The 11,044-nt window shown below is 46.4% G+C and overlaps 1 protein-coding gene across 4 annotated transcripts; it reads right to left on the bottom strand.

Annotated features, from left to right (window-relative positions):
- Positions 1-3,062: 3,062 nt before the first annotated feature.
- LOC119277654 lies at positions 3,063-9,558 on the bottom strand. 4 transcript variants are annotated; one of them, XR_005137258.1, is made up of 11 exons: positions 9,439-9,558; positions 8,675-9,341; positions 8,288-8,489; positions 7,943-8,160; positions 7,470-7,846; positions 7,086-7,378; positions 6,749-7,004; positions 5,434-6,666; positions 5,267-5,354; positions 4,363-4,725; positions 3,063-3,532 (listed from the first exon to the last, which is right to left on the bottom strand). XR_005137258.1 is itself a non-coding variant. In XM_037558941.1 (8 exons), the coding sequence occupies exons 4-7, from the start codon at positions 7,836-7,838 to the stop codon at positions 5,452-5,454; spliced, it is 2,133 nt and encodes a 710-aa protein (XP_037414838.1). In that variant the 5' UTR covers positions 7,839-7,846; positions 7,943-8,160; positions 8,288-9,341; positions 9,439-9,558; the 3' UTR covers positions 5,146-5,354; positions 5,434-5,451. The 4 variants fall into 4 exon arrangements, 1 of the variants encoding a protein (XP_037414838.1); XR_005137257.1 differs by having other exon boundaries at positions 8,288-8,475; XR_005137256.1 differs by having other exon boundaries at positions 3,064-3,532; positions 5,348-5,354; positions 8,288-9,341.
- Between the last annotated feature and the right edge of the window lie 1,486 nt (positions 9,559-11,044).

Raw genomic sequence — 11,044 nt, 5'->3', positions numbered from 1 at the left:
GCTCTTCATCGGGAGGCAAGATCTGGAGTCCGTTTGGGGCTCCGGAGAGGGGGATCTTCATTCTTCGTCATCACCAACCCTTCTTCATCGCCAATTCCATGATGCTCCCCACCGGGAGTGAGTAATTCCTTCGTAGGCTCGCTGGTCAGTGAGGAGTTGGATGAGATTCATCATGTAATCTAGTTAGTTTTGTTAGGGCTTGATCCCTAGTATCCACTATGTTCTGAGATTGATGTTGCTATGACTTTGCCATGCTTAATGCTTGTAACTTTGGGCCCGGGTGCCATGATTTCAGATCTGAACCGTTTATGTTATCACCATTATATCCATGTTCTAGATCTGATATTGCAAGTTATAGTCACCTACTACGTGTTATGATCCAGCAACCCCAGAGTGACAATAGTCGGGACCACTCCCGGTGATGACCGTAGTTTGAGGAGTTCATGTATTCACCATGTGTTAATGCTTTGTTCCGGTTCTCTATTAAAAGAGGCCTTAATATCCCTTAGTTTCCAATAGGACCCCGCTGCCACGGGAGGGTAGGACAAAAGACGTGATGCAAGTTCTTTCTATAAGCACGCATGACTATTTACAGAATACATGCCTACATTGTATTTATGAACTGGAGCTAGTGTCGTATCGCCCTAGAGTATAATTGTCACATGATGAATATAATCCAACAAATCACCGATTCAATGCCTACGAATTTATCCTATATTGTTCTTGCTAAGTTACTACTGCTATCGTTACTGTTGCACTTGCTACAAAAATATTGCTATCACTGTTACCGTTACTATTGCTGCTGTCACTACTATCAAAACTATCATACTACTTTGCTACTGATCACTTTGCTGCAGATAATTAATCTCCAGGTGTGGTTGAATTGACAACTCAGCTGCTAATACTTGCAAATATTCTTTGGCTTCCCTTGTGTTGAATCTATAATTTTGGGTTGAATACTCTATCCTCGAAAACTGTTGCAATCCCCTATACTTGTGGGTTATCAAAGCGCGGGGACCGACGCCTGGGGCGGGGCCGTCTGAGGCAGCAGCGGCAACCCTCCTGGCTGCGGCGGCTGTCCGTAGGAGAGATGCTCGTAGGGCTGCGGTGCGGCGTAAAACGCCTGATCCGAGGGAGGCAGCGCGTCGGGGATACCCAGTACAGGAGGACGGGGAACCGGCATGGAGTAGGCATGCACAACGTCGGTCCACGGGTTCTGGCCAGCGTACCACGGGGCCGGCTGATACTACTACAGGGGGCGGGCTGCTCCTCCCTGAGCCCCGTTGCCCTGCTGCGACTTGCGACCCCCGCAGCGACCGCTGTTGGCAGCCGGCGGCTGCAGCGGGAAGTGGACTGGCGCTGGGGGAAGGCCGGCAGCTGCAGAGGGCCGGCGCGGGACGCGGCGGAGGCGACGCCGAACCCCCGCGAGTGTCGGCGATGAGGGCGGTGTTGGTCGCCCGAGTCCGGGCCATCTTCATTCGCCTCTTCTCCAGCTTGAGACACGCCACCACTTGGCAAAGGTGGGCTCTGGGATGAGTGTAAGGTTGGAAGCGGCGTTCCCAAAATCCTCGTTGAGACCGGCGGTGAGGTGCTGATGAGGAGTTCGTCGTCGACCGTCTCGCCGAGATCGCGGAGCTCATCGGCAAGTTTTTTGAGACGTGTGCAAAAATCGTCGATGGTGATGGCTAGGAAAAGAGAGAGATGGCGCGGCTAGGGGCACCATGGCTAGGGTGTGGGGTGGCGCGGCTAAAGGGAGGTGTGGCGGAAGCGGGAGGGGTGGTGGCGGCAGTGGCTGGTCGCGGCGGTAGCGGGAGAGGGTGGCCGCGGCGGCTGGAGGGAGCAGGTGGCGGCGGCGGGTGGAGGTAGTGGCGGCGACAGCGCGATGGAGGCGCGGCGGCGGCTAGCGTAGGTCTAGGATCGGTCTGCGATAGATACCATGTAGAAGACTAGGTTTATGCCGTGCAACGCAATTGCATTGATCGATGCACTAGGCACGTATATATGATGTACAAGATGAGGGCCACAACCTCAACTATATTGCATTGATCGGTGGCCTATGAAACAATATACATTCACAATATATTCAACACTTAGAAGCAGAGGGCCTGCGCTGCCGCGGGCTCAAGGCACTCTGCTTGCTGCACTTCTGATTTTAAGATCATTCCATCTTTTCTAAACATAGAAACGAGGTTGCTCGTACCACTACCGGAAACCTAAACTAAAGATAGGGAGGTCGCAATAGAAGGCAGTAGGCGAAATCACTGACCATACTAACCTTGAAAGCAGGCGGGGTATTTCCAGCGTAGCGATTCTTTATTGTGGCAAACCCCCAGGGAAGAAAAGCTGTTTCAAACCAGAAATGAGTTGGAATGGACAATTTGGTTGTTTCAGCTACTAGTACACTGAGCGGGCAGCAGAAGCGGCAGCGGCGTCGCCGGTGGAGCCAAGAGGGCGGGTCCTCCATCATCAGTCCGCCAGCTCGAGGAGGGGAATGGCAGCAGCAAGACAAACACGGGGCAATCAGCAGTGGCATGTGGCTGAAGCATCTGAGCAAGTCCTCATCTTCCCCATGCCGTGGTCGTCTTTTCCAGGCGGTTGACTTCCGCAGCAGCCGCTCGGGGACAGGAGAAGGAGCTGGTGGATGAGGAGCTCGGGTCAGGAGGAGGAGCTGGTGGATGAGGAGCTCAAGGACTTGCCATGCCTCCGGATCAAGCCCAACTCCTCCAGCCATGAGCACCGTCGCCGAAGTCGGCAAGTCGCGGGCTTTGGCGTGGACGAAGAGAAGCGACAAGACGAGGGGGAGAAGGCGGCCGGTGCATGATGGGTTGCATTGCTTGTCGGAGGAAGAGGGGGGGTTTCATAAAATGTCAGCGGGTGCATGCTTAATTCACCAGTGTGACTTGTCTCGGAGTGCACAAACTCTCTGTGTCTGTCTCGACTTGTTTCGAAAAAGACTCCGTTTCCATGCAACTCGCGTTCGGAACTTTTGAAACATTTATCAGCAAAGCAAGGACAACTAAAGTATATATTTCCAAGTTCACACATTAGCACGTACTACTTACTACAAAAACATGCTAATCAGGACACTCGAGAAGTCGAGATAACTCACGCGACCGAGTTCAGAGACAGGTTCGTTTAGATAGTTGTGGGAACAGTGCTCCTGCACATAACCTTTGATCCAACCGTGGCAACGGGCAATATCCATGCTACATACGTATTATATTCATTCCTCTAGGTAACTACTTGATGTGCGCAGTGATAGCACGTCATGTCAAAACTCAGGGCATTCCTTACACATGCTGCTAACAGATGACTGGGTTGCAACCACGACCCACGAATGATGCTATCAGATGCAAGTATAAGACTCAATACAGCCACCCACATGTTGTTAAGAGATGTATGCAAGTGCTTTGGTTGCATTCGCTCTGGAAACAATCAGCAATTGCGCATGGATTGCTAGCTCTTCTCTTTGTTGGCATTTTCAAGTTTCAATTCGCCTCCTGAGGGTTGCCATCTTCATACTGAGCAAGCACTGAAATTCAAGAGAAACAAATGAGTATGAGAAATATACAAAAGGTCCAGATTAATTCACATGGACTCAAGAGCCTTATGGCAAGTAACAAACCAGAAGCGCAACACTTCGGAAATTTTAGTAATAATTCATATAGCCAATCGAGCAGCTTTAATATGCTGGGTTTGCAGGCATTTGTTTGGGCAATTATTCAAAACAGAAATATATTCCTAGTTTCAGCTCCATATATGACAAGACAGAAAACAAATGCCCATACTAACAAACAGAGGTCAGCGTCTCATAGACAGGGTTCCAAACACTTCTCTCAAACAAACATATTTTCAGTTAGATAAATGAATTTTCTTATTACCCTCAAAATCACTCCACAAGCAATGAGCGATTTGAGTGTTAATAAGTTCTAGTGCCCGTTTAGAGAACTTGAAAGGGAATGCAAGTAAACTGGGATATTACTTAGGCATGTTTTAATATGTAAGTGTGACACGGTTCTTATGTAGGTGATCTGACCTGATACTCCAATTACCACACAGTTCTATTAATATGTTGATGATCACATGAAACTCCAGTTCTCACACGGTTCTTATGTAAGTGCGACACGGGAGAGACCATGTACTACATCAACCTGTGCATCATCGCATACTACTAGTCTGATTATTCGTCAGAAAATACCGGAACGGGTAGAGCAACAACAAATATTATGTTCAGCACTGCACCGTTATTACAGGACTGTGAGACTTCTGTTCTATGCCACAGTTCGAGTCAAGTATGATACTGCATCAATGCTAGTAGTTGGGGACAACAAATAAAAAATATAGATAGGAGGAGAACCATACCTCCCATAAGACAGTGGCTCATAGTTGCCTCTCTAACATAGTCTCGAGTAGGATTGACGGCGCTGGCAATTTTGTTCCTGGAATCCAAGAACCTTGCATGGATATTTGTGCTGTAGTCGTGAAACTCCACAGCCCCTTCTGCATTCATCAGGTCATACTCTGCTTGGCGTATGGATAACTGATCATCAATGTCTTGGTCTTCATATCCCAGATCATGCATAGCTGACTGAATCCTTGTTAGGGTGGCAGTGGGAGGGTCTCCCTCAATTGGGTAGAGCTCAGGATGACAGCGGCATTGATCTCGGTAAACTTCATTGTGTGTTTCTGGAAACATGGCAAGGAGAGCATCATGTGGATCTGCGCCTGCAAAAAATTAATATCAAGTATGTTACTTGATAATACTGTGATGAAAACATGATATATGTGCTTCAATGATAAAGTGTCGTGATTAGTGCTAGTACTATAATCTGCCAAAGTTTGTGTTGTGTGCAAAATCTTTTGTGGCGGACAAACGGTCTACTGCACTTGTAGCAGCACATAGCAGGAAGCGAGACCATAATTGCCATGTTTCCGGTACGGTGGGAACGAGGAACGGGAATGGGGGACGAGAGTCGGAGGCTGAAAAAAATAGGGTACAGCGGGGGTATACATCTCTAGAACGATTTTTGTCAAGCGGAAACGCGATCCAATCAATTCCGGTACGATGAATCCGGTACGGTACCATGGAACGAGGAACGTGAATCTTTACTAGTTGGGATGATGAACCCGGTACAACGGTGGATCAACCATACGAACGATGATAAGACATGATATATTTAATTAAAATTTCAGCACGAGTACTTAACAAAATACTTGACTTAACCAAAGTAGCAAACAAGAAAACAGATTGACTAAGGTAACAGACACAATCACTTCAATAGCAGCATCCAAGTGACTCATCTTCCAGGTTTCCAACCAATAAAGTTTCACCAACAGATTAACTCACCATGTACCTTCAATTAAAAGAGAACTATTAGTGACCATAGAATGTAAAGATTGGATTCAATATACTGAAGAGTTCAGATTTAGTACCGGACACTTCCTAGTGTTTCAAGTCCTCTGAATTTTGCGTGGTGGTTCAGCATCAGCTGCTTCATCCTCCAAGCTATCCCAACGCAGCTGCTCAAGCTTCAAGCTTGAATCCTCCAGCAAATCATTCTCAGGCTCAACATCCCACTTATAATGTGGACCTGAATTGTAGCCCTCTGAAAACCTCCTCTTCAGACGCTCGTTTGCATGAATAAAGACAAGCTTATCGGCTGTCATTGCATTCAGCTTGTTTCTCTTTACATTATGTATGAATGAGTAGGTACTCCAATTTCTTTCGGCAGAGGAGCTGCTTATTGGCTGAGACAAGACTTTCTTTGCCACCTCACTTAAAGTTGGAGTTTGTGAGCCATAATTGAACCACCATTCTGTGGCATTCATCGTGGCTGCATCAGCCTGAACGGCGTCTATTGCATACAAACCTTTCTTCATTATAAAGGTGTTAAGCTCCTCACGTAAAAGAGCATACTCTTTTTTATCTTCTGCAATTCTATTTAGAGCCTCTATAACACCTTCCATAACCTCACTGTCATCATTTGGAGCTTTCCTTTGACCACCACCAGGAGCAGGACTTGCAAGATAGGCTTGATCATAATACTTAGGAGAAAGAGCAAATGCTAAGCAATGAAAATGCCAGTTCATCTTTCCCCACCGATAAAGAATAATTTCATTTACCTTCGACCAATCATCTTTGTGAGGGTTATCTTCCCTTGTCATGACTTCTTGCATCTCGCCAAGCATATTGTCCATTCTTTCATATATATCACCAGATTTTGGACCTTCTCCGTCACTGAACTTGATTACCATATATAATGGTTTTGTGATGTCAAGGATGATTTTAATCTCATCCCAAAATGTCTCATCAATGATATTTTGGGCAATCGCATTTGCTGCTGCTCTTGTTTGTACATCACAAGCCTTCACCAGTTCCTTCCATTTGCTTGTGACAATGGTAGTTGTGAGCGCCTCTCGAACATCCATAAGCCTCTTAAGCACAATATAATGAGAAGCAAATCTTGTTTTTGAGACCTTCAAAAGATCCAACTTGGAGTTGCGTCTAAAGAGATCTTGAAAGTGCTGGTGGTTCCTAAAGAACTTCACAATTGCTTTCCCAGTCTGGTATGTATCAACCATCCAAGCAAACTTTTTTGCAAAATCTTTGAATACTAGATTCAGTGTGTGAACCACACATGGAGACCAAAATATATGCTTATGCACCTGTCAAATAGAAAAGAGAAACACAATTGGATATACGTGATCCTCAAACTAAAATCAATGTACCGAACAATGAAAAACATACTTTCTCAATTTCTTCACCCGCAACTCTGCAATTAGATGCATTATCAGTGATGACCTGAAGGACATTGGAAGGGCCAATCTCCTCAATGGCTTGCAGTAAGAATTGTGCAATGGCTTCACCCGTCTTCTCTTCTCCAGAGAAGTCTTCTGCGTACAGAAACATTGAACCACAGCTATTCGATGCTATTACGTTGATTAATGGATGGTTCTTCATATTTGTCCATCCGTCAGAAACAACAGAGACACCATGGGAATACCTATATACAGTTATAGACACCATGAGACACCATCCGTCAGAAAAAATAGATGATTACAAATGCTAAATGTTTGAGGCTTACCATGTTTGTCTAACCGGAGCCAAATCATTCTCCACCTTTCTCTTACATGCATCTAGAAGAGTAGTCCTAGCCTTCTCATATGCAGGAGGTTTGTATCCCTTTGGTGCTCTCTGGATGGCTGCTACCATTTCATAGTATTGAGGACTTCTCAACACATTAAAGGGAATTCCATTAGCACAAAGGAACAACATTATTTGCATGTCCACTGCATCTCTTTCCACCCCAGCAAAAGCTTCTACTAATTGCTTTTTAGGCGCCGAGCCTGAAGCTTGTACTTTCTCAGGTTGGTAATACTGTAAATCAAAACAGGGAAAGAGTCATATAGGTGCCAATTGTTGTGGTGTTGTCTGAATAATTTTTCTCATAAAAAGCATTTGCATATACCTTATCATATATTTTCTTATACTTGACGCGATCACTTGCGACAGAGCAGCGAGCAATTTGTTTCGTCTTGCCAGGACCAACACCAAAGAAGTGCTGATGAATTCTTGTATAACTACTCGTGTACTTCTTATCACAATGTTTGCATCGCCAGGGTCTTGATCCACCAGAGTTCTTCCCTTTAGGTGCATCAAGAAAAAATACCTCATCTAGAAGGGATTTAGCAGGTTTTGCAGTACCATGCTCGGCAGATTCATCTTGTTCATCAACGCTATTACGCTCATCATCGGAATTGATGAGATCAACATCATCACCGTCATCCTCCTGGATGTCACTCCGATCTGCTAACTTACGTTTCGACCCAAACGCCATCGCAATCTCTGAATAATGAACGGGTTCATATATTACATTCTTACTCACAAAACTGTAATTCAAAGGCAAGATCTGATGAACTGAATGGTGTAGGTTAGGTGTACCTGAATCTGAAAACCGAATGCCTGAATGTCACTGGACTCTTGGATCCTCGAGCAATCAAGTCTTCTGAAGCATCGTTGGTTTTGAATCTGAATTTCTGCTGCTGCATGCGCCTCTGGTCACTGGATGCAGGGAGCAACTGGCTGGGACTGGGAGGGAGAGGGACGAGGGAGTACTTATACAAGAATTGGCTGGGCTGTGTCGTTGATCCATAAATCATCTGTTTCCCAATGAAATTTATTAGCAGCCTTTTGCTTACTCGAGGAGTTTTTTGGGGGAGTGGAGAAGATCGAGACAGAGAGTAAAACGAGGAGTTGGTGATTGATTTGGCTGATTTTTTTGCTTACCCAATCGATTCACGAACCAGTACTGCCGAGTCGACGAATCTGAATCAACGATCCGGCTGCGGAAACGCCGAATCCGCATCGAATCTTACCGAATCGATCCTCGTTCCCGAATCTGATTCCGGGACCATGAATCCGGATCGAGGGACGGTCCATCGTTCCCCGTTTCCGGCTACTATGAGCGAGACATGCTTACGAGAAAAACCTATGTGTTAAACAAATCAAAACGCTTTTGCTCGCAAAAAAAGAAAAAGAAACACTTCAAATGAAAATGCTGTGATCATGCTAATTCGCGCCTCGCAGTTGCGGCATTCCGTCAAAGGAGTTTAGCTAAGCCTTCACGGCCGAATGAACAGTGTAAATTTTTGGTGGGATAAGCTGTCTGCTCACCTAAAATGCCATCTGCATAATTCTCCACAAGAACAAGGGCGAGACGGCGCCTCGCATTATCTGCAGCAATACCTAGCTCATGAGTAGTCACTGCTGGTGCGATGTCATGCAGCAGGGTGGCACAGGCATCCAATCTGCGGAGGCACTCATCCAGTGGACTGCTGACATAGGACAGGATACTATACTTTTGCGCCTTAGACCAAAGGAGCCTATAGTTGACCACAGAGAATGTAAGACTGGCTCCAGCAGCAACTTCCACAATACCCTTCTTGATTTGGGGTGCTGCCGCTGCATTTTCCTGGCCCTCCATTGGCTGAACAACCAGATCCTCGCTGACTGAATTACCATCTGGAAGATGATCTGCATCCTGTATAAGCTCATGCAGATAATAGCCATCCCTCAGTGGGGTGTATGGCATGACATACACATAGAGAGGATGAGCTGATGCGTCCATCCAGTATGTCCGGCAGGTATCCACGAACGGCAGATAATCACAGAACCGGATCCACTTAGCTGGAACCCCATCGGGGCCTGGGACCGTATCGAAGGCGGGAATGACCTCGTTATCCTCATGGCCTCGCAGCGTAAATGGGACGCCAGAGACGAAGCAATCCTTAGGAACCCCCTCGTACAAATCCAACACAACCTCTGGAACTAGCGCCATTACCTAGGGTTGCAAAGATGGGGGGCGGTGAGACCGTGAGAGGGGTGAAGGTAAGGGACAACGGGAGGAGCAAACCGACGCACCGGAGGAGGAAGATTACCTGGTGGAGGCCGGGGACGCAGATAGGGACGAAGAGGCGTCGGGGAGAGGCGGCGACCGGATGCGGGCGGTTGGCGGCGGCAAGGGGGAGAAGAGGAGCCCAGCCCCGTGTCCAGCGTGACTCGAGATGGGAACTGGGAAGAGAAAGAAGAGGCAGGCTGTTCCTGTTTGGTTTACCCCTGTTTCGATTTGCAAAACCTGGCCAAATGGGCTGGCACGGCTCGGTCCGGCCCGGAAAAAAAAAACATCTCTAGCAGACCATGTATAATGCCGACTTGCAAAATGCATTTACGGTTCACAGAAAAACGGCTTTGCGGTCCGACGTGATCGGCCGCCGCCTGCGCCGGCTCGTAAATCAGTAATTTGCATCTCAATTTCGGGGCATGAAAACACATTTCTTTGCTTTTTTATTTTCTTCAAAAGCATTGGATACGTAATAATTCATCAAATTTTTGTTAGAGTAGTAACATCAAAGAAAACAAGAACCACAATTAGGAGTGTGACATTTCGATGCCCAAGCTGATCTGCACCCGCCCAGGAAAAAGTCACAAAAAATTCAAAACAAATTCAAAAAAATCCAAAAAAAATTTGCATGGTAGACAATTTACCACGTGAGGTCCGCTCCAAATTTTAGGTCATTTGGAATTCTGAGCCGCTCTTAGCAAAAAAGACAAATTGAGTCAGAATAGTGCTTGAACATTATATATTTTTACATACCCGAATTTGTCCTTTTTGCCGACAACTGCTCAGATGTCCAAATCATTTGAAAATTTGAGCGGACCTTACACATCAAATTATCTACCACACAAAAAAATGGATTTTTTTGAATTTTTCTAGTATTTTGTTTTGATTTTTTTCGTCGGGGCGGGTGCAGCTAAGCCTGGGCTCAAAAGTGGATTACCGCACAATTAGGCATTTTATAAGATATCCAACTTCTATAACTGCTCCCACTAGTTGGACCAACATCTTTTCCATGCCTTCATTGTTGATATGCGGATTCGTGATCTTGCATTCTTCTTTGATTCTAAAGAAATAGATGTTGCTTCCCCTCTAGTTTCTCTTTAATTGCACATGCAGCCGTATCATTAGCCTCGGTTCTATCAACGAGTGCATGAACATCTATTAAATTTCTTCCTATCAATAAATTGATGTATATTTCTTCCCAGTACCAAAATGAGCATTCACCTTCCTACACACATGACCATCTCAATAAGCTACGGAAATTGAACCAAATAGGTTGACAAAGCCGAAAAAAACAAGAACATACCCCATCGTTTTCGCATATGAAGAATACCCATCCAGGGTGTTACGGCATGCTAGATGTTAGCCGCATCACTATTTATGTGCAGTCATCGCACTGTATGAGCGGCATCGGCGAGCCGGCGAGCAGCTGCGCGAGCGCCGAGCCCGGGCGATGGTCGGACGAGTCCTTGCCGGCAAACCAACGACGGCGGCTAGAGGACGAACCGGTACCTGCATGCGGCGTTGGGCCTTTGTCGGGGCTGTGCAGGGTGCTCCCCAATAAATCCATGGCTTGGCGTAGCCGCCGGTGGCCGGAAACACCAAATCCGGCGGTTGCGACAAACAGCCGCCGATCTGCAACTTTC

This window comes from Triticum dicoccoides, chromosome 3B, assembly GCF_002162155.2.
Source record: "Triticum dicoccoides isolate Atlit2015 ecotype Zavitan chromosome 3B, WEW_v2.0, whole genome shotgun sequence".
NCBI classification, from domain to species: domain Eukaryota; kingdom Viridiplantae; phylum Streptophyta; class Magnoliopsida; order Poales; family Poaceae; genus Triticum; species Triticum dicoccoides.
This window is presented reverse-complemented; position numbering and strand designations above follow the sequence as displayed.